Genomic DNA, 25,045 nt, shown 5'->3' with positions numbered 1-25,045 from the left:
AAGTACACCATAACAGACTATGGTTCTGCTCTAGCTTATTACACAGTTGCTTAACTAAACCTATAACTTGGAGCCCAAGTTATCTAATTTGATAGTATCATGTAATAGCCCCCACAAGTTAGAGGTTGGTACAAATCAAGCAACCCTAACTTGGATAAGAGAGTACTAAATGGTTGAGGAAGCAATGACTTGGTAAAAAAATCAGCAAGTTGATCTTGGGAAGAAACTGGTAAAAGTTTCATGATGCCAGCTTGAAATTTCTCCCTAACTAAATGACAGTCAATCTCTAAATGCTTTGTGCGTTCATGAAACACTGGATTGGCAGCTATATGGAGGGAACTCTGACTATCACAGAACAAGACAGGAAGTTTGGAGCTTTGAATGTTGAGATCCTTGAGCAAGTAAAGGATCCACTGCAACTCACAAGTTGCTGAAGCTAAAGCCCTGTATTCAGCTTCAGAAGAGGACCTGGAAACAGTGGTCTGCTTCTTGGTTCTCCATGAAATTAAAGAGTTGCCTATGAAGAAGCATTGGCCAGAAATTGAGCGCCTGCTATCAACACATCCAGCCCAATCTGCATCAGAAAAACCCTGTAAATGAAGAGAGGAATTTCTGGGAAAAAACAAGCCTTTGCCTGGGCAACCTTTGAGATACTTCAATTGTCCCAAATCTTTGATCTTGAAGGATGTATGCAGAATGGATTTTATATGTTGGAACTCAGAAAGTGAATTGCCAGCCAATATGATGTCATCCACATAAACCAGTAGTATAGTAAAAGAAGAGTCAGTGTGCTTGGTAAACAAAGAGTGATCTGCAGAAGCCTGAACATAGTTTTGTTGAATAAGTATGGAAGTTAGCTTCTCATACCACTTTCTACTGGCCTGTTTTAAACCATACAAAGACTTGTGAAGTTTGCAGACTTGATTAGGTTTTGTGGAAGTAACACCTGGAGGAAGCATCATATAAACATCCTCTTGCCATTCACCATGCAGAAAGGCATTGTTAACATCTAATTGATGAAGGTTCCAACTATGTATGGATGCCAAAGCAATGACAAGTCTGATGGTAGTCATCTTAGCAACAGGAGAGTATGTGTCAAAATAGTCAAGGCCTTCAATTTGAGTGTATCCTTTAGCAACCAATCTGGCTTTGTACCTCTCTACTGAACCATCAGCATTGTATTTGATTTTATAAATCCATATGCAGCCTATAGGCTTGATGTGATCTAGTAGGTCAACAATCTTCCAAGTACCAGTTTGCTCAAGAGCTGATAATTCAACTTGCATAGCTTTATTCCAGCATTCAAATTTGCTTGCCTCAGCATAATTTTTGGGTTCATTTTGAGAGTGTATAGACATAATAAAATGAGAATGTGTGTTAGACAAATGTTGATGAGAAACATAATTGGAAATAGGGTAAGAAACAGGATGTGAATTATGACAAACATAATCCTGCAGATAAGGTGGGGCATTTCTATTTCTAGTGGATTTTCTTGGTGAAGGAGGAGCATCAGGAGAATGGTGAGGAGGTGAAAGAGGTGGTGAATTATTTGTGGTAGGTATTTGAATATTATCAGGTGAAGAGGGTGATGATGAAGTGTATTCCTCATCATCAATGATAGGAACAGAAGGTGGAGTATCAACAGATTCAGAAGCAACAGGCTGATCAGGTGAAAAATACTCCCATTGAGTAGTAACAGACTCCCTATTACTTGGATAGGGCAAGAAATACTCGTGAAAAACAACATGTCTAGATACAAAAATTTCTCTTGGATGAATATCAAGGAGAATGAAACCTTTGTATCTTGACTTATAGCCCAAGAAAATTGTCTTCCTGGCTCTAGGTTGAAGTTTGGTTCTATGAGATTGAAGGGAAGATGCATGACATAGACAACCAAATACCTTAAAAGTATCAATATCATGGAGTTTATTATAAAGGACATAGTATGGAGATTGACCCTGAAGTAAAGGAGTAGGTATCCTATTGATGATAAAAACAGCATGCAAGAGGGAATAAGACCAGTAAGATGCAGGAAGCTTAGATTGATATAACAGGGCTCTCCCAACATTCAAAATGTGTTGATGTTTCCTTTCAACTCTACCATTTTGCTGGGGAGTTTCAACACATGATTTTTGGTGTAAAATACCAAGAGACTCATAATAGGATGTCATTAGAAATTCTGGACCATTATCAGATCTTATGCATTTAGGAGTGACATGGAATTGAGTTTGAACCATTTTAATGAAGGTTTTGACATGATGGGAGGCCTCAGATTTAGTTTTAAGCAAAATGATCCACAAGAATCTACTATGATCATCAACAATAGTAAGAAAATATTTATGACCATGTATAGAAGGTATAGAGAGAGGACCCCAAATGTCAAGATGCAAAAGTTCAAAATTAGAGGCAGCATGTGAAGTGCTAATGGAAAAAGGTAAATGCTTTTGTTTGGCAAAGTGACAAACATCACAAACAGAATTTTTATTATCAGAAATAATATTTGAGTACAATGAGGACATCATGCTCATTCTTTGAGAAGAGAGATGACCAAGTCTAAAGTGCCAAATGGCTTTATTAGGAATTATACTGGAATTACAAGAAGCAGAAGCATTACAAGTATTTGAAACTAAAGTAATGGACTCTTTATTATGGGACACTGAAGAAGGATGAAACTTGTACCGCCCATCATGTTGGTTAGCCAAACCAATCATCTTCAGGGATGTTGAGTCATGTATGATGCATTGGTTAGGCAGAAACTTGAAAATGCAAGATAATGACTCACAAACTTTATGCACAGACATAAGATTCAATTTGAAGGAAGATGAATATAACACATTATGAAGGTAAAATTGAGGACTAAAATTGATAGTACCAGCATGAGTGACAGTAACAACAGAACCATTTGGTAATGTGACAGTAGCAGGTAAAATAGCATGATATGAAGAAAACAAATTCAAATCACAACAAATGTGTTCATTTGCTCCAGAATCCAATAACCAATATGAATTGAATAGAGAAGAATAAGTAGTGGAATTAATTATACATGCAGAAGTAGGAGACAAAAGAAGAAGGGATGGTGTAACTGGAAGATACTTGAGGTGCAGCAACATGATTGGTGACAGGACCAGAAGAAGCTGAATTTGAAGCTGAAGGCATCAAATTTGCTTGCTGCAATAAAGCTACAAGTTGTTCTATCTTATCTTGAGACAAACCAGATACACCAGATGAATTATTGACCTCAGAAACATCACTAGAAGAGGCATTGGCCTGTGAATTTGGTTTATTCACATTGGGAAATCCATGCTTCTGGTAACAGTAATCAACTGTGTGATTGGTTTTGTTGTAGAAAGCACAATGTCTAGTGGGCTTGTTGTAACCACCTTTACCACGCCCCTGAGACTTTCTTGCATCAAAAGCATTGAATGAAACACTGCTATCTTCAAAAGTTACCATAGCAAGAACAGAAGCATTATTGCTCTCTTCTTGAATAACCAATGAGAAAACTTTGTTCAATGTGGGAAGAGGATCCATTAAGAGAACTTGAGTCTTAACCACTGAAAATTGTTCATTGAGACCAGTGAGAAACTGAATAATCTGGTCTTCAACTCTATAGGTTTTAGGTAATCTCACAGCATCACACTTGCAAGAGAAATGACAGTGACATGCAGGAAGAGGCCTGTGTGAATGCATCTCTTCCCACAAAGCCTTCATCTCTGTGAAATAATCCAATACAGATTTGTTACCCTGCTTAAGTGTGTGTAGTGAAGATCTCAATTGAGCAATGCGAATTCTATCAACTTTGGAGAAACGCTCCTTTAAATCTTCCCAAACCTCAAAAGCATTGTCATGAAAGACAAGTGTTTGTGCAATTCAGTCTAAAACCGAGTTAATAAGCCAGGAATGAACAAGATGATTACAACGTTCCCAAGCGTTACGGTTCAGATCATCATGATCAGGTTCAGGTAAGGTTCCATTGATGAAAGGAAGCTTGTTCTTAGCTCCTAAAGCACGTTGCATAGAGCGACTCCATGAAAGATAGTTTGATCCATTGAATTTCGGTGAAACAACCACATAATTTGGACCTTCACTTGGATGAACGAAATAAGCTGATTCAGAATCAGATTGTTGTTGCTGATTGTTGTTGCAAGCCATAGCAAAACAGAGTACAATCAATCGAAGAAGATGCTACAATGGCGAAGAACAAAACGATAACAGAAAGAACAAATTGAGTAAAATTAACTCAATAACGAAGAAGAACAAGAAGCTTCTTCACAAAAGCAACGAGAATCGCTGCAATGAAGCAACGAAAATGGCAGAAAACGAAGGAAGAAGATGAAGATTCAACAAAACTTCATCCACAAGGCACAACGGAAAACGGTTACAAGGACCGTAACAAACTTTCCCTTGAGGGAAAATCTGATACCATATTATGAAACTGAAAAATGAAATGATTTTCCTTGAGTTAATCAATGAGTACAAGCTTATTTATAGCTGAGTGCAAGTACACCATAACAGACTATGGTTCTGCTCTAGCTTATTACATAGTTGCTTAACTAAACCTATAACTTGGAGCCCAAGTTATCTAATTTGATAGTATCATGTAATAGCGGCATTTGAAAATAAATTAAAAACTCTATCAACATCAACATCCCATCTCTTTTCCCCATCAACCATCAGCTCATTAACAAACGTATTGGACACACCTTGATTTTGGGGTTCTTGATCGAACCCAACTTATCTGACTACGTTGCAACCATGTATCCCCCATCACACGCACATGAGATCCATCGCCAATCATCCACCTACAACCATGCAAAAGAACATGTCTAGAGTTCCATATACTCCTCCAAGAAAAACAAGGATTATATCCAATTTTAGTTTCAAGAAAAGATGAACGCAGGAAGTACCTTGCTTTGAAAATCTTGGCCACTAATGAATTCAGTTTCTTCATAAAATTCCATCCTTGCTTTGCCACCACGACCAAATTAAAAGCCTTAAGATTACGAAATCACATTCAACCCTTCGCTTTTGGACACACCACCCTCTTCCACAACATCCATCTTATGCCTTGGTTATTACCTCCACCTCCCCACCAAAAAGCATTCAACATGTTCTCAATATCATTAATAATTGAATTTGGGAGAACATAAATACTCCATGAATGTCTCCTTTCCCAACTGCACTACAAATGAGCCCAGTCAAGCCCTCTTCCACTAGAATTTACTTTTTTAAAATTCTTTATAAAGTGTCTTGATAACTATAGGCACATCCCAATTAGAAAAAATAATTTAGAATTCGCCGAGAGATAACTAAAAATTGTTTCAACTAAAAGTGAAATTCAAGTTCTTTCAATCGATATAAGGCTTATTAATAGAGTCAACCGGTCATATTTATAAGCATAAAACAAACTTGAAGTGAATATTTTCCAAACGTGAAGACACAATGAAAATTTTGGTATAAATTATTTTGATGCTAAGTATGTATGTATTTTATTTATCAAACAAAGTTGATTTTATTACTAGTTTTGGTAGAAAAAGTTTTATATACTTGAACATGACAGCTTGTAAATGATAGATATTTCCGTTGTGCATTTGAGTATTTTTCATTGAGAATAAAAATATTTGCAATTGTTAGTCAAAATCGAGAGTTTAAGTAAACTCGTTTTGCCTAGGTAAAATTGACTTAAGTTTACCTTACATTTTAAAAATAACATATGTGGCATATATATGTATATACTCCCAAATGCAATGTAACTAGCTAAATCTAATGCCACCTTTCATGGTTGCATGATATACAACAATACGTGTGTTATACATGACAGATTCACATGTTATTGTGTTGGTTAAAAGTTATAAATTCCCAACAGCACTATGGGTGGGAATAGGTCAGGCCGCTCGTCAGGGGCCTATAGCTCGGCCTACTTAAAGCCCGGCCCGGCCTACTAATTTATAGCACAATAGAAACATAATTTGTTTTTTTGTTAATAATAAAATAAACAAGTAAATACAATATTTCACTCTTCTCCAACAGGTAAAATATATTATTGAAATAGAAGAAACTTCATGTACAAATAAATTCCTTTATCTATATGATATATATCTGTGCCCACACAAAATACACATAAATCCAAAGACAAACTAATAACTGATTCTTATAAGGAGTTAACCAAAAAAAGAAACAATTTGTAAAAGTTTTAGCTATACATAAAAGAACAGGAATAGCGCAGGCCTATTCATTTAACTGTCATCGCATTTCCATTTAGAAGTTGGAACACATGTCAGGTAGTGACACCAATGGCAGTGGTCGTATCCGCTTTCACCCCGCAATAGCATCACTAAACCAATGGATAACCTACCATTCAACAAACGAATACAGTGATTAGATATAACATCTACTTTGTGTTAACTAATAGAGTAGATAAACAACATATAACAACCACCTTATTTTCCTAACAATAGATAATGACAATTTATAAAACCTCTAAAGGTCACATTTAAATTGTTAGCAATAATCATATAGCAATCTATCTATTACTAAGAAAACTGTGTTTTGTTCAGTCACATGTCGTTACTTCCTTTATTTAACTAACATGTGGTATTCTCTCAAGACTCGCGTTATCACACGAGTTGGACTGTTATAACCAAAAACTGAACCGTTAAACCAAACCGCACTGAAAAGACTAAACTGACTAAACTGTGACGGCAGTTCACGAGTTCAGTTTTGTTCGGCATGAACTATCCTTCACAGTTTGATTCTTTTCGGTGCAGTTCGATTTTAATTTTTTATAGTCCTAATATTCAGTCAAGTGTTTGGTTATAATATCATCGTTTAATAATAGGAATTTGGGACGGTTCAGTTCAAAAAGGTATAGTTCAGTTAGCAGTAAAAGTAGTTCAGGTTAGGTTCGGAAACACAGAACCGGTGCACCGAACTTTTATACAATTCGGGTTGTTTCGCAATGAACCATTAACAGTTCAGCTTTTACCAAACTGTTGTAATGGTTCAGTTTGGTTTTCCTACCTGAACCGAATCATGAATAGTCCTAAACAAGGGTTACTGGTTTAATATTAATTCCCTCCCTCTACTTTACTGAACAAGGCTTGACCCTAACAGTTATGTTGCTAATGAGGATTCGAGAAAGGAACTTACCAGGCAATCAATAGTACGAGAGATACAACCCATAGAACATATTGGTAAACCTTGTACTTAGACTTGAGGCGAACACCAGCAGGAACATGTCGCTGCGCTAACCAACCAAATTGAGGACGGGGAAGGAAAATGAAACCAAGGAGAAATCCTGTCAGGAATCCGCCAATATGAGCGAAATTGTCGACATGTGGCAACATTCCAATCACAAGATTGATGACAATAATAAACAGAAGTGTCATCAAAGCAGCTACCTACAAGATACAGAAAAATGGTGTTAGAAATGAAATTTAATCTCACTATATTGTACAGAAACAAACACATCCCAGATATAAGATGTTTAATCAAATTAGTGAAAAAGAAATAACTGAGTATCAGAGAAATGGTTATCAAATCCAGATTCAAAGCGTGAATCCAAATATTTTTTTCCGAATCGTCAACAGAATCTTATTATCAATCATAAGAAACATTGTCAGTAAGAATATGACATTTTTAAGTAAAATACAACTAATGACAAAATTATAGGCTGATATGTCACATATGAACCTCAAAATAATTCATGTCATATATCAAATGACAAAAGAAAAATTATTGGTAATACAAAGTTAACAAAAATAAATAGTTGGTACACAAAGTTTAGACAGTGATTCATTAAAATGAATCGAGATTCATCTTAGTGAATTGGGATTAAATAATATGAGATTCATGTCCAGAATGATACACATTAGATACTCGTATCGATTAGGTTAAGTTTTGTATTGAGTTCAAGACTCGCACATATCATAAGATATTGATAAACATTAAAAAGTGCTTTTCAAATTATAGAAACAAAAAACATGCAGAGAGCGATAATTAGACATGGATCAAGTCATCTATGATTAACTACACTCACTTTATTGGTGTAAATACTCCAGTTTGTGATAAGTTCGGAAAGCATGGCTCCAAGAAGTCCAAAAAGAGCACCGGAAGCACCAACGGAGATGCTTTTTCTAATGAATAGAGCAGATAGTATACTCCCACCGAATCCAGATACTAGGTAAACGATTCCTATCCTCACTGCAAATTTCCAACAAATTTTTTGGTCATAACACTATAATGCAGAACTTGTACACATAAATTCATCAGGTAAATAAGCTTTGCAGACAGGTATAAAACTGTTAAAGTTTAATATTCTCCATTCCTATATTTGTGTAAAATTCACTAAATGGAACCAATGTTGTCAAATAGCAAGGCTATAGTGAAGCGGAATTTGAACATGTCTATATTGTTCCGCAATACGCTATTTAATACAAAATAATGTCAAATATCATCTATAGTGGCACTAAAGTGTAGCGGAATTTGAACAAGCCGCTATTTTCACCGATCCGTAATTGACGACAATGAAAGGAACTGCTTCAGTGAACAGATGATAAAAGTAGAGACATACCGAACCCAAATTGTTGTTCAAGGCGAATTCCAATGAAGACCAGACTGATCATGTTTGCTGCCAAATGAATGATTCCAGCGTGTAACCAAATGCATGAGACAAGTCTCCATCCTTGGTGATGATTCACAACAGCATCCCACTTAAGGGCTCCCATCTTCGTTAGTCTTCAAAAATTAACAAAAATTGATTAGTACATGAAAAGTTCGCCTAAATCTATGCTACCGTACTACACAAGAATTCAGGCAAAAAACTAGAAAAATCGGATATGAGTATCTACACAGGACCTAAGTCATTGATATAAAAATAAGATCAAGGTAGGATCAGAAAAAAGACCCCATATCCAATTCACTGAACCAAACAAATTTTCATGTAACTCCCCCTAATCTTAAACAAAATCGAAGGCACTTCTACTAGGTGCATGATTATCTACTAAACAGGGTTTAAAGGTCAGCAACCGCGATCTTGGCCACTACATATTAGTTTTTGATCTTGCTGTCAACCACATTTAAGACTGCCATGACAGTTTTTGACTAAAAGAACTTCAAAAGTCAATTAAATCAACAATCAATAAGAACACGTTAAAACAAAAAACATGAAAAACAAAACATGGGTATTGAAGAAAAATCAATAATTTGACTCTTAAATTAAAGAACCAAAAACTGAAAATTTCACTAAGTTCACACAGTATTTATAAAGACACATTAATCAATGAAATTCATCTCTTAGAATCAACCAAGTCAAAGTACTATAACATTAACATAAAAACCAGATCAGGACTGAACCAGGAAAAACCAGGCCCCCAAATCCAATTCACTAAACCAGACCAATTTTCATGGAACCACCCCTAAGCTAAAACAAAATCATAATCAAACGTTCGCAACCGCCATCTGGGCCACGACATAATTGTATTTTATGTCGTAACTACCAGAGCGCGATTGCAATTATAGCTACATATCTGCATTTAACTGCAATTCTCTACAATATCAATAATCAGGCCGCAGCTATGATGGTTTCCAACTAGCCTGTCTGGATTCTTATTTATGTCTGTCTACTCTTATAACTGTTCTGAGATTTTTTGAGAGAACTTATAGAAACAGCTTATGACATTTTTCATAAACTTTTTTCAGCTTATTTTCATCAATTCTCCATGATAGCTTACGAAACCAGCTTATACCATATACAAAAACAATTTAACTTGATTTTATCTTTAACTTGATTATAATAAGCCCTTGTGCCTTAAGCTACAAATAAGCTGTTTATCCAAACAGGGCCTGAAAGCAATACCAAAATCATCAAAGGACCTGTTTGGATTGACTCATTTTTTTAGCATATGAAAAATAGCTTATGCACATAAATAAGCTTTTATGTTAATTTATAAGTTCAAAATTGTATCTTCGTAAGCTGTTTTTTCATAAACTACCTTAACAAACTTATGAATAATACTTAAAAGCTTAAACATCAATAAGAACAAATTAAAACAAAATAATCAACAAAACAAGAGCATTGAAGAACAAAAAAAAAAACACAAAATTAAACCCTTACGTTTCAGAAGAAGGACCAAGCAAAGGATTCTCTTTCAAAGGCTGAAAAGAGAATCTCCCAAGAAACTTCAAAACACAAGCACCATCAAAACCAAGATTTTTACTAGGACAATTATTAATATACATAGCTACAACAAAAACAACAAGATTAGCCACAACAAACATAGGTACAAGCCATGATGTCCAACTAGTTTCTGGATCATAACCACTTGAAGTTGGTGGAACAGCATAAGCATGATTGTTATTGTTCTTGTTCCCTCCATCTCTCTCTAGATCTCTCCCAGACATGTTTTTTTTCCTCTCTCTTGAACCAATATCCAAAAGAAGGAAAGTTTGGAAATTTATGGAAGAAGAGTGAGATATAGAGAAGATGGGAAGTGGGTTTGGTGAGAGAGGGATTGTTGAATCTGAAACGGTGAAGAAAAGAAAGAGAAGATTATAGAAGAAGTGAAAAAAACGACAAGATCAGCAGGTAGTGGAACAAGACATGTTTTTTGTTTATAGAATGTAAGTACTCCCTCCGTTTCAAAATATAAGCAAATTTTACTTTTTAGGTTCATTCAATTAATGATGTATGTGGTTCATAATATGGACCACATACATCATTAATTGAATGAACCTAAAAAGTAAAATTTGCTTATATTTTAAAACGGAGGGAGTAACTGTCAATTTCATTTTCATTACTAGCTTGGAGTAGATGGTAAGTTCCATAAATGAGTAAAAAACAAATATTCATTAATTGGATAATGGTTCCATAAAAAAAAATTAATTGGATAAATATTTTCAAAATATTAAATTTTTATAATTTGTTTACTTTAGTTAATTAAAGATATTAATGGTGAATATTGTGTATTGACATGACTAATATGGTTGATTGCGACGTGTATTTTGAAACGGATGAGTAGTTTATAGCTAAATAGAAGAAGAAAAAAAAGTTGAATTATTTTTTTGACAAAAATTAAATAGAAAATTTATAGTCAAAAAATAAAGAAAATATAGGAATTACTAACAAGGTTGGGTCTTTGAAAAAAAAAACAATGTTGGGTTTAGCATAATAAGCTAAACGCTTACGATATAATGAATTAAGATTTAAATCTCAATTGTAAGAGGTACTGATGAGTTGTGATTGATAAGTCTTGAATAAGATTATTTTTACAATGTAACCAAAAAAGATTATTTTTACAATGGGTTTTGATTCTCGTGCTTTCGTTCACACTTCACACAAAGACTAATGTCGTGCACGTGAAGCCGCAATATAAATTTTGAAAACTCCAAACACAAAAGGTGTGCATACGCAAAATATGGAAGGTTTGATGTGCATCGGAATGTCTAAAGTGGTTGATTGCCACATGTATTTTAAAACGGATTAGTAGTTTATAGCTATAGATAAAAAAAAAAGGTTGAATTTTTTTTTCTTTACTAAGATTAAATGAAAAATTTATAGTAAAAAAATAAAAAAAATATGAATTACTAAAAAGATTGGGTCTTTGACAAAAAAAAAAAACAATGTTGGGTCTAGCATAATAAGCTAAATCCTTACGATATAACAAATTAAGATTTAAATCTCAACTAAGAGAGGTACTGACGATTTGTGATTGGTAAGTCTTGAATAAGATCACTTTTAAAATGGGTTAAGATTTTATCCATTTATAATTCTTCTAATTTCTTCCATTAGAAAAGAGATACTCACAATAAAGTTAAAAAAATTCCCTCAAAAAAAAAAAATAAAGTTAAAAAAAAATATTATGAAATAATTAATGATAATAGGATTCATTACATATTTTTTTATATTTATATCCATGTAAATGGAGAAGATCTCAACTCCTCAATCACTATGATTTATCAAATAAAATAAAATAAAAATACAACAATTGGATAAGAAATTATTATTTTTTTACAAAATAAGAAGGTTTATCTATAAATTTTAAAAAATGACAACGACTGAATAAAAAAATTATCAGATTGTGATTTGTGACCGAATGCTTCCCTTTTAGAAGAAGCCATGTTGTTGGAGTTAGTGGCCTTGGAATAGCTGTATAGGCCATGTCGATCCACACAATGCATTCACGTCTTGCTAAATTGAAGTACCAGTATTGTTCACACATCAACAATGAGGAAAGCAGAAATAAATAAAAAAATGAATCTTGGTAAGAGCTTATTTGATTGGCTTTTGCTTTTTAGAACTATAAATTAATTAATATTAGAACTAATATTAATTAAATAAGTTAAGGGATCAAATTAATACTAATTAAATAAGTTAAGGGACCAAAATTTAACGTTTTTTTGAATTAAATTAACAAAATGGACCAAATCGATAATTTAAATAAAGTTAAGGGATCTAAACGGGCTTTTTATTACTTATGGGACCAAACCGATATTTGAAATCAAGTTAAGGGATCAATTGAGCATTTACATCTCTCGAGGTCTTGGTTTGAGAATTTACATCTCGACGTCTTGTATTTAATTTTTTACGGTGCTAATTTCTTGTATTTATTTTTTTATGGTGCTAATTTCAGTAGACTAATTTATTTTATTTTTAAAAAAAAACAATTGTTCATGTGGTCTTCGCAAATATACTCTCATTTGCTTTTGATCTGTGTAATTTTTTTTTTCATGCAAATATACCACATTTTAGTTTTGATCCTTGTTTTTATGTTTTACTCCCCAAAAAAATTAATAACATTGAAATTATTCCCTACAATACAATTTAGAAAATAAGGAAGATAGAGAAGTTAAAGCAAGGAAATAAACCAAACCTAAAAGGATGAGAGAAGAGTTCGTGATAAAAAAGGGGAAGAAATGAGGAAAAAGAAGGAACTTTTAGAGGTTCAACACCACCACTTTCATCTACACCTCTTCAAATCAAAGATAATACTCCTTTCTTACCCATTCATGCATGAGAGAATAAAGTAGTTTACTGACTCTTACTTCTACGATATCGAAGGTACTTCCTTCAATCCTTATATTGGGTATCAATACTTTTAGGACCCTAGAAGTTTCACCAATGAAGTCTCATGTGGTTCCATGAACTCAATACTCATATCAAGATAATGTTTGCTGAATGCTGATATGGTTGAAAGATAAACAATTTATACCAAGAATGACATATAACTTACGAAGCGGTAGACAAACGAGGTTCACTCTAAAGTTTTTTTTTTTTTTTGAATAAAGACTATATATTTTATTTTTTTTTTGAAAAAAAAGACTATATATTTTATTGATTAGGAAATTAATTCCAAAAAATACAAAGAGTGGACTTGGGCTGGAACACTTTCCACCCAAATCTTAGAATTATGCTCTTCTCCAAATACATTTTGTTCGCGCCCAACTGAAATACCGAAAATATCTCTGCGTTAGTTAACTAATGCAAGTGTCAAAATCTGCGCAACTTAAGTCACGCAGCGTGAGTTAAGTAGCGCAGAATTCTATTATTTACATTATTTATTTACTTTATTTATTTATTTATTTATTTATTTCTTTATTTACTTATTTAATTTATTTATTTACTTTATTCTAATTTATTTATTCACTTTATTCAAATTTATTTATTTACTTTGTTCAAATTTATTTATTCACTTTATTCAAATTAATTTATTTACTTTATTCTAATTTATTTATTCACTTTATTCTAATTTATTTATTCAATACGCAATCATAAAATAAATGCAAAAATTAACAAAAATAATAGATATAAAATATCATTTTATTAATATAATTCTTATTACATTTACAATGGGGTAAAACTAAATCTGCGGAAGAAAAAAAATCATTAGAAAACCTACCTACCTGGGGTAAAACTAAAAAAAACCACTAGAAAACCTAGCTTAATGTGGCAAAACTAAATCTGCACATTTAGTTTTACCCTTGGGTAAAACTAAATCTGCTTCGTTTTACCCCAAGAAGGGTGCTCATCAATCATTTTTTTACCCCATTATTGACCTTTTTTTACACCAAACCCTAAAAATAATATATATAAAAGAAGGAAAAGAATGAGATTCATAGGGGGAAGAAGGAGATTCATAGGGGGGATAATGAGGAGGAAAGTGAGAATGTGAGATGGTGTGAAGAAATGGGGAAGTTTGGAGGTGTATTTATAGGGGGAGATTGTAACATAGGTTATATCTACCATAAATATAGTCAAAAAACGTGTAAAACATAGTAAAAAAACGTGCAAAACCAATTAAAATCACTTGACCAAAGTCCAAAAAACGTGTGTTCTCGAGCTCTGACCAACCGCCCAACCTGCGTAAGTTAACTCGCACACATGCCAGTTGTAACGCCCGTCTTAATTACTTAATTATTTTAATGAGTTTTAGAAATACATTTATGTGATTGGCGTGATTTATATGAGCTATATGCAATTTATATGTGATTTATGTGATATATATATATATATATATATATATATATATACGATTTATGTGAATTGTATGATTTTTAGAGATGTTATGAGATGTTGTGACTTATTTTATTATTTAATAAAATAAGATTAGAAAATAAAATAAATATTAAGTTGAGGGGTTATTTTGTAAATATTAGAAGATTGGTGGTAGAAAGAAGAAATAAGATAAATTAGATGAGGGGTTATAAATAGGAGAAGTTAGGTTAGAAAGACAGAGAACGCGTACGATCAGTTTTTGGTGAAAAGGGGAGAAAAAGACAAGAGAAGAGGAGAAGACCTGGAGGCTGCCGATTTAATCTGTTATAAGGTAAGGGTGAGACTAACTTTCAATCTTATTAAGCCTATGATTCTGACAATTAGGTTTAACATGATGTAGGTTGAGTTTTGTGAGAATTAAGAATTAGGGTTTTGAGAGAAATTTGATGATTATTTGATGGAAAGTTGTCGAATTGATGTGGAAATTGTCTACAGACCTTAGATAATCCATGAGGTGATAATTAGAAGCTGTATTGAGATTAGAACCATGAGATTAGGTGAAAATTTGAGAAAAACAGAATTCTGCCTGAGCTTGACACTCATCGCTCGCCACCGCGAGTAGCAACACTCCCCTCGTGAGTGATGAACTTCATCGCTCGCCTCGCGAGCAAGATCGCTCGCCACCGCGAGTAACCTAGTAGAAAATCATGATTTCGTAAATTGATGTTTTTGGCCAAGTTTTTTATGGTTTTGAGCGCCTTAATAGTTATAGAAATGATTAGACAAGTTTTTGGATTGAATCTGGGCATAAGGAAGTTAAAAATGGGATTTTTGGGTGAAAAATGTTAAGAACCCGAGAGCAACCAGAACTTAGCTCGCCTCGCGAGTACTTGAGCTCGCAACGGCGAGTAGTCCCAATTGTGAACTCACAACCGCGAGTAAGTGAGCTCTCCTCGTGAGCTACTCAGTACCAGGCAACCTTGTTTAGGGTTTTGTGATCTTTGTTGCACGAAGTGTTAGGAGTTGACCCTTGGGGTAGGAAAGAAGTTGTTTTATAAATATTATGTTGTCCAAAGAGCCTGATTTAAGATGACTAATGTTGATAATTAATGAGATAATATTATATAAGTATTATGTGAATTATGTTCGATGTTTAAGATGTTGTTGATCACAATTCGATGTTGTTATATTATGATGTTGTTCTCTGTGTTGACATATTGCTGTCGTTATTGAATTAAGTTGCATGAGTCGGTCTAAGTTGTAATGATGTAAGAAGTTGTCCATATTTTTGGAATCATAAGAGATGTTCATGATGTTGTCTAAGTTGTAGGAAGTTGAGTCCATTGCATACTCATTAAAGATGGGGGCTTGATGCCCTGGAGCCATTGCTCAAAATTACGTTGGGGGCTTGATGCCCTGGAGCCTTTTTACGCTCATATATGTTGGGGGCTTGATGCCCTGGATTGGTACCACGTGCATTTGCATATTCAAGATGATGAGAGTTACATAGTCGAGTCGAGTTGCATTTGTCGAGTCAAGAGTTAAGTTGTCTTATGAAGTTGATGTTGATGCCGATTAAGAAGTTGTCTATGGTGAAGATATGATGCTATAAGTTTATGTTGATGAATGATTATAATGTAATGATTTTACATAATTGTATTATGATATATTGATAATGCTTAAGTTGTTAAATGTAATTGATGAATTATATGCTTAATATTGTTGTTTGTGAAATCTCACCCCTTCTGCTTGAAAATGTTGCCCTTCGTATGGGTAACTTGCAGGTAACCAAGGTTAGTTGCGGTCGTGAGTGGACTCCTCACAAGTGTGTCTTAGGTGCTCTGATACGTAACGGGATGGGAAATTATGTTGTTGCTTTCTGTTCCTTACGTATTATCTTAAGGAGATTCTCATGATTTATTATCGAACTATGTTTTATGAGATTTTATGTTGAGGCCCTTGCGCCAAAGATTATTTAAGTTGTTGAACTATTCCGCTGTGAAGTTTTAAATAAATATGTTGTTGAATTTTGAAGGATAAATATTCATTTATTCAGTTTAAGATTTTAAGAAAAGAATGTGACATTCCGTTTATGATTGAGAAACTCTGATTTTTATTATGAAATTTTTAACTTGGGAAAAACGGGGTGTTACACCAGTAGTGTGTGAGTTAAGTCACGCTGAGCTCTATTAGGTGCGTGAGTTAAGTCACCAGCGTGACTTAACTCACATAGGGGTATATCTGGAAATTCAGTCACGCTGAGCTCTATTAGGTGCGTGAGTTAAGTCACGAGTGTTTTGTGTTGGGAGAAGAGCAGAATTCCAAATCTTATTTGGGTCAGTGGTTTGAAGTTGGGCCAGATAGTGGGCTACTACATTTCCACTCCTCTTAACATGGGAAAACTTAAAAGGAGAATTCTACGGTATAGTCACCCAAATGACTTTTCCAATAAAGTCAAACATTCTAAATCAGTTTGTGGAAAACCGGCTTTAAAAGTCTAAATAAAAATGGAATTTATTAAAGGACCAACAGGGAAATGTATTTTACAACCCTTTATATTATGTCCAAATTATCAAGATATTACACTAGTTAAAGCACAAATTAGATGGTGTGATACAACGGCTGAATATTTTTTAGACAAATATTTATATGAAAGCCATGAAAATATAGATCATTTTTTATATAATGAATATAAAGGATTAGCTCAAGATTTAAGGAATAAACTTAAAGAAATAGCTAGATGAGTGAAGAAAATAATACCCTCACAACTAGAGTTAAAGCTTTGCTTGACGAAACCAAGAAACTAAATGAGAGATTTGAAAGACAGATTTCTTTTCTTGAAACCTTACCTCAAACCTATAAACAAAATAATTTGTTTACAAAAGATTATGAGCAAGGATTAGAAAGACCCCATGAAACTTGGGTAAATATGGAAAAAGATTTTCCGTGTTATAATAAAAATGAGAATAATAAATATCCTCATATATATCATTCTTTTAATCCTCAGTTAAACAATATCACTGATATGATTAATTATCTAATAAAAAACTGTTGTAAACAACATCTTTCTCTTCAAGAAGGGGGGAAGAATAAGAAAAAAATCGAAATCGAAGAAAAAACCTTATTTGCTAATTATAAAAGATGAGTATAGAAGAAAACATAGAGTATCAACTCGAAAAATTAGATCAACTTATGGCTACTTTAGACATAAGTGAAAAAGATTCCATTAAGGAAGAACCTGAACCTAAAGATCTAGAAGATTTTGTCTACGACTTTAGTTCTGATGATGATTCAAAAGACGATGGAAATTTCGTTAAAATAGAACAATTAGAAATGGGCGAAAGCTCAGGAACAAAAAGAGGACCCTCTTATAATTGGAATGCAGAATTCCGTAGGGAATTTTCCCAAGCTAAATACCAAAAAATTCCTATGAGTTATATTCCCAAACATAGTGTAAACGATGGAAGTGGAATTTTAAATATTGATTGTGTTGACAATCTTGTCCAAGCCATAAGAAGTTGGTATAATAAAAATACTATCCAGATACAGTTAGATAGTGACTTAAAAGGTCTAAGCCCAAAACAAATTTTTAATTATCTTTTGTGTAGAACAGAAGGTAATGCATATAAATTTCTGGCCGAAAAACCTGAAGAAGAACAAACTGCTGAAAACAGTATGGGAATGATTAATAAAATCTTTGAATGGCTTTTAAATGAATTCAAAGGATGGCAAGATACGGTAGACTCAAATACCGCCTTTAACACTGAAAAATTATGGAGAATAATGAATTTATCCATATGTAATCCTTGTTACATAGAAAATTATATTTGTGAATTTTCACAATTATATTATGATTTAAATAAAGACACTAGAGAAAACCAAAAGGTTGTCGAATTATTTTACCAAAAATTACCTATGTATATGTCCCAAATAATTCAAAACGAATTTAACAGTGCAGTATCCTCAGGAACGGTTAAAGATACTTTAGGAGCTAGAATTTCTATCCTTAGAAATTGGATGCAAGAACAATGCCTAAAGAAACAATCAAAACGAGATGCACGAATAGGTTTGTGCTGCGATAGAATCCAAGGAAAAATTGGAGCATATGGTTGTGAAAAAACTAGGAAAAGAAGAAAATATCCTAGAAGAAAGAAATTTAAAAGATTTTCCTATGATAAAAAGAAACATAGGAAGAAAAGATTCTATAGAAGAAAAAGGGAATACCCTAGAAAAAATAAAACCTGTCCTAAAGGTAAAAAAGCATGCACATGTTGGCTATGCCATGAAATAGGACATTATGCTAATGAATGTCCAAAGAAAGTTTCTAAAGAAAAGAAACAAGTTTTAAACATGATCTATAGAATAGGTTATGAACCAGTAGAATCAAACTCAGATTCTGATTGGGAGCAACAAAGTTTCTATGAACTTTGTACAGATTCCGAAGATGAGCAAAACCAAGATTTTGAGTAAAGGAAACCCTAGTGCTACCTTTATTAAAATAAAACTTCGTAAGAAGGAGATTTTAGCCTATTTAGATACAGGCGCAACATTATGTTTTGGAAAACGAAACATATCAAGAAATTGGGAAAGATTAGGAAAACCCAAAGAAATAATTGTTGCAGATAAGTCAAAACATCAAATATGGTTTGTTTTGAAAAATATCTCAATTACTATAGAAGGTCATGAATTCTTCATACCAACAATTTATCTCCATGATTCAGGATTAGATTTAATCATTGGAAATAACTTTTTAAAGTTATATGCACCGTTTGTGCAAAATGTTAAAACTATTTCTTTACTTTGGAAAAATTTAGCAAACCCCAAAGAAAAGACAAAAGTTATAACAACAAAAATTATAACTAGAAATGAGATTATTCAATTAATTTCTGAAAATCTTATAAACCTAAAGAGTATTTGGGAAGAAGGAAAATTATTTTTTAATCTTGAAGAAATAGAACAAAAACTTGATGCTGTATGTTCAGAAGATCCTTTGGATAATCTGAAAAATACAAATCATGAACTTGTTACCATCAAATTGCGAGATCCTAATAAGGAGATTAATGTAAAGTATAAAATGCCTTATTCAGTACAAGATAAATTAGAATTTCAAAAGGATATAAAAGAACTTCAAGAAAAGAAGTTAATTACTCCATCTGCAAGTCCACATTCGGCACCCGCTTTTTATGTGACAAATCACAATGAAATAAAAAGAGGAAAAGCTAGAATGGTGATAAATTATAAGAAACTCAATGATGCTACAATCGGAGATTCTTATAAATTACCACGAAAGGATTATATTTTGCAAAAAATAAAAGGATGTGATTGGTTTTCATCTTTTGATGCAAAATCAGGATACTATCAAATCAGACTTTCAGAAGAAACTAAGCCTTTAACAGCTTTTTCATGTCCACAAGGTCATTACCAATGGAATGTCCTTCCGTTTGGACTAAAACAAGCACCATCTATATACCAAAGATTTATGGATAATGCTCTTAGAGGATTAGAACATATATGTTTGGCATATATTGATGATATTTTAGTTTTTACAAAAGGAACTAAAGAACAACATCTTAAAGATGTAGAAATTGTTTTAAATAGAATTTCAGAAAAGGGAATTGTTATTTCAAAAAAGAAATCACAATTAGCCAAAAAAGAAATCGAGTATTTGGGCCTTATTTTTAAAGAAAATGGCACCCTCGATTTATCTCCACATGTTCAGGAAAAGATCCAAGCTTTCCCTGATGAATTGAAAGATCGAAAACAAATTCAAAGATTTTTAGGATGCTTGAATTATATTGCCAATGAAGGATTTTTCAAAAACTTGGCAACTGAAAGAAAGATTTTACAGAAAAAGATATCTGAGAAAGTTCCATGGTTATGGACTGAACAAGATACTCTAACTGTAAAAACTATTAAAAGAAAAATTAAAGTTTTACCCAGCTTATACAATCCAACAGAAAACGATTTTTTAATTGTTGAGATTGATGCTGATAAAACAACCTGGGCAGGTTGTATGAGAGCTCTACCTAATGGTAAAGCGATACTGAATCTTGATGATTCGGGAAACTATGTTGGTGATGTAACCCATCAACAAGGAATGAAAGATACTGGAGCAACCCAGTACGCTAAGTCTAGTAGCTCGAAAGAGAAATTAGACAAACTCTCTGATTCATCAGAAAAATTAGTATCAAGAGATACTAAGATTGATTATTCTTATGAAAATATTAAAAATAAGATAAAAGATGAAGATCTTTTACTTTGTAAATATGTTTCAGGATCATTTACAGATACCGAAACAAGATATCCAATTCATGAATTAGAAACATTGAGTTGTGTTAAAGTTTTAACAAAATGGCAAATGGAATTAATTCCAACCAGATTTTTATTAAGAACAGATTCCAAATATGTAACTGGATTTTGGAAATATGACCTTCGCGTCAATTATAAATATGGAAGACTTGTAAGATGGCAGATGAAACTTCAACCGTTTCACCCATATATTGAATATATAAAATCTGAAAAGAATTGCTTTGCAGATGCATTGACAAGAGAATGGAAGCAGCTATAAAGACATTACAGAATTCTCTCAGGCAAAAGCAGGAGCAAATTGCCTCTGCAAAAAATCGTCTAGAAACTCTTCTTTCTGAAGAGGGGGAGATGATATTAACAATTCAAAACCTTGAAAAACTATGCAAAAAAGAAACATCAACAGTTTCAGAATCCAAAAATACTGAAAACTGGGATCTGCTAGGTCAAGATTCTGGAAAATTCAACTACTATGTAAAATACTCAGCTCCAAAAGAGTCAAACATCCCAATTGAGTCAATAGAACCAAAAGGATGGAAATCTTCAACAACCCCAACAACTGTCCTTGCAGATTTACCAAAAACATCTTGGGCTGATAAAGTCGAAGAAGATGAAAGAAAAAATGGAAAAGAAAAAGAATCCATTGATCAACAAACAAGCCAGAAGATTGACAGTCAACTTGGAGGCAAAAAGAAGGCTTATGTAATTTTTGATGGACCTATGAAAGGTATCTACCAAAACTGGGAAACCACAAAGTTACATACAAACGGCAAAAATGTCAGATACAAAGGGTATGAGACCCTTGAAGAAGCAAAAACAGCCTACAACGCTGTTTACAAAGAAGTTGCAACAGCAAACAATATAGTCCAGCCATCAAAGATGGAGACTAAGAAGAAAATATCTGTAGATAGAATTATCTATGGAGAAAGTAAATTTGTTAAAGAAGTCACCATTGGAGACTACTACAAAAACTGGAGATGGTTAACAAACTACTCAGAAGAGTTAAAAACAGAATGTTTTTATCCTAGCAACAATGGGATAGAGGTAAAAGCCGTAACAGTCCCAGGCGTAAGCAAAGAGTTAGTCAGATCGTTCTATGATTGTGGAATGATTAAAACAATGTATCTTCAAGAAGATGCAGGAAGAAAAATTCATGAACTAGAACTTCTTCCAAAAGATATAGGCGAAATCGCTTATAAATTCAATAATAGCTTCGCAAAAGGTAAAGAGTTCTTTTTATCTTTTACTTCAACTTATCCATGGTTTGAAGACGATGAAGTTATTAAAGCCAGACACTTAATCAAGATTGGCATTTCAAATCATTCATATCCAACAAATGATGGAAGAGATGTAGATCCAAGACCAGAATGTTTTCTGCATCAAATGGAAAAATTCTATGATACTCTTATCAGATTTGGAGTAAAATTACCAAACTTCAGGGTAATTACTGCAAAGGAAAGCTTTCTAGTCTATAGTGACTCAAGGAAGCAAGCAAGAGAAGAACACCTTCAGCAAATTCTAAAGTTCGAAGAAAACTTTAGCGGGCTTGAAGCAGACTTGGGCCATCTACCCGACCCAATCCAACAGGAGTGCTGCCGACACTTTCAAAAATACAAAGGACACCAATGCAAGTGGTGCGCAAAGGACATGAAAAACGTGGCCGACAAAGAATCGTTGTATGATAGTGACATATCACCAAATAACGAAGAAAATGTAGAAAGTTAGTGGGCATGGGACCCATTTAGAGATAAGCCTTATCTCTAAGGCAATTATGTAATCTACTTTTCTGTGTTTTCTTTATTTCTTTTGTCGTATAGTAAGCTGTAGCCAGCTGTAAGGATGGAGACGTAGTACCTATCTGTAAGTCTCTATGCCTATAAATAAGAGCCTTGAAGCTCATTTGTAATCACCATGTTTTTAAGCAATATAAGTTATATCGTTTGATATGAGCTTGCCTCTTAGTTTTAAGAACTAGTGGTCCTATAGTGGTAAAACACTATAGTTGAGAATTCTTGAGGTAATACTCTGGAGGAATTCGCCCTGAGTTGGGATAAACTCAATACAAGCAGAAAAAACTGCTGAAGATCAGATTGCTGAAGCAAAACAACCCATATTTCTGAAGAAAAATCAGGTATGAATTTATCAAGAATTATTATAAAACATGTCTGAAGTTTCATATTTTGAAGGAACATCTAGTTATCATGCTGATAGCATAATAGATAATAAAATTGAAGAAGCAGATTTGTCTTTAACTGCTGAAGAAAATTTTAAAAGAAAGTTTAGTAAACTTAAGGAATTTCTGTCAAGAAAAAATATTCTAAAATTCGGAATAATGGTAGGAGAGGAAGCAATTCCAATTGAAACAACTAATGGAAAAATAGTTATATCAACTATAGATAAACAACAAATCGATAAAAGACTTGGAAAATTTTCTGAGAACGAAAGAAAAAAGATTGGTTATATTCATATATCAACCATTCAAATTCTAATCAAAAGTACCTTCATGAAAGGTATTGATTCACCTCTAGAAATAGCTCTAGAAGATTCTAGAATTAGAAATAAAAAACAAGCAGTAATTGCAAAAGGAAATTGTAATCTAAAATATGGAAAGATAAAATTTGATATAAATTTACAGATGGGATTATCCCTAAAAGATATAGATTTGAATAAATCTATAGTTTTTCATTATAAGCTAAAAGATTCAACATTTATGAAAGAAGGTAATCATCCTTTTACAATTTACTACAGAATTAATTATGCTTTGAGTAATTCACATCATAGCATAGAATTCATAGGAAAAGAAACAATTCATATTGATGAATTATTTACACCATTAATTACTTTGGAAACACCAATATTTAAAGATATCACGAGAAATAGTTTTTCTTTGATAGAAGCAGAAAAGAATATGTTTGAAGAAACAGAAAAACCGTTGTTTAGAAGCCAAAGTCTTCGAATAACATCACCAAACAAAGATCAAAAAGATTTTAGCAAATCATTAAGTTCTCAAACTATATTTGAAGATGATACTTCATCCTCATTCGAACCACCTAGAAAGGATTTCGAAATAAGCAGAGAAAAAGAGCTTAAGGATCTGCATGATTCTATAAAAACTCTATCGATACAGGTTAATAAGATTAATCAAAGACTATAAAAAGTCAAAATGCCTGGATTAAATCTAAAAACAGAGTTACAACTCTATAAGCAAAGACTAGAAGAAATAATTTCTGAAATAAATTATCAAAATACAAGAATTATATTAAGACAAATTCTTTTTGCTTCACAAGATTTAATAATCTACCATGTAGGTTATATTTCTAATTTATTAGAAGAAATAGAAGATTCGAATACTCTTACAAGTATTCAGCAAGAAAAAGCAAAAAGACTTTTAGAACCCTTTCAAGGTTTAGAAAAAATCAAAAAAATGTTAAAACAAATAAAAACTGATCAAATGTTAGAACAAGAAAACCTCCGCTGGAGAATCAACAATTAAGATATGCCTGGACTAGATCTTATAACAGAATTAAGTCTCTTCAAGAAAAGGCTAGAAGACATAGTCTCTGAAATAGAATTGTATTATGAAAGAATTGTTTTTAAACAAACTCTTTACAATTCTAGAGAATTTGTTATATATCATATAGAATATATTGAAGATCTATTAAGAGATATAGAAGATTTAGAAAATCTTACTCAGATACAAAAACAAAGAGCTAAAACACTCTTAAAACCTTTTCAAGGATTAACTAAAATCGAACAAATGTTAAACGAAGTTCGTGAAAATTCCGCTGAGAACCCCACACCAAACCTGGTATCAGAGCAGGAAACACAATCCTAAGGGATAAACATGAAAATAAAAATAAAAAAGAAATTAAAAAATATTTTTTATATAAAACAAAAGCTTTTTAAAATCGTTTTTCCGAATAACCGATTTAAAAAGACATCCACGTGGCACTCTCCTATTAAGACACATAAGCGACTTTTCCAGAAAAGTCATAAAAACAACTGCACCATAGCAGTCCCCAACTTAAAATTCACTAAAGACAGACAAAAGAGAAATAGTGCTCTGAATGATAGAACCCAGGTACGTCCTTTTCTCTTCTTCTCTACCTTGAAGAAGATGAATCAATCTCTTATTATCACTTTCAAAGATGACTCTTATAAAACCTCTATCTGTGGCGAGCATCACTGCTTGGTACATACCCCAAGCTTCCGATGTACCAGCACACCGGAATCCAAGACGAAGCCACG

The 25,045-nt window shown here is 33.0% G+C and overlaps 2 protein-coding genes across 2 annotated transcripts; one reads left to right on the top strand and one right to left on the bottom strand.

Annotated features, from left to right (window-relative positions):
* Nucleotides 1-6,019: 6,019 nt before the first annotated feature.
* LOC146916241 (RHOMBOID-like protein 2) lies at nucleotides 6,020-10,583 on the bottom strand. Its single transcript, XM_085718353.1, has 5 exons — nucleotides 10,115-10,583; nucleotides 8,573-8,736; nucleotides 8,039-8,202; nucleotides 7,150-7,400; nucleotides 6,020-6,351 (listed from the first exon to the last, which is right to left on the bottom strand). Exons 1-5 carry the CDS (start codon nucleotides 10,399-10,401, stop codon nucleotides 6,237-6,239), a joined length of 981 nt encoding a protein of 326 aa, XP_085574479.1. The 5' UTR covers nucleotides 10,402-10,583; the 3' UTR covers nucleotides 6,020-6,236.
* A 12,375-nt stretch (nucleotides 10,584-22,958) lies between these two features.
* LOC146916240 (uncharacterized) lies at nucleotides 22,959-23,951 on the top strand. The gene is made up of 2 exons (XM_085716941.1): nucleotides 22,959-23,758; nucleotides 23,843-23,951. The coding sequence occupies exons 1-2, from the start codon at nucleotides 22,959-22,961 to the stop codon at nucleotides 23,949-23,951; spliced, it is 909 nt and encodes a 302-aa protein (XP_085573067.1).
* Nucleotides 23,952-25,045: the final 1,094 nt, after the last annotated feature.

The sequence above is a fragment of the Medicago sativa genome, chromosome 6 (assembly GCF_051527215.1).
Source record: "Medicago sativa cultivar Bolivia chromosome 6, Bolivia_mono, whole genome shotgun sequence".
In the NCBI taxonomy this organism is placed as follows: domain Eukaryota; kingdom Viridiplantae; phylum Streptophyta; class Magnoliopsida; order Fabales; family Fabaceae; genus Medicago; species Medicago sativa.
This window is presented reverse-complemented; position numbering and strand designations above follow the sequence as displayed.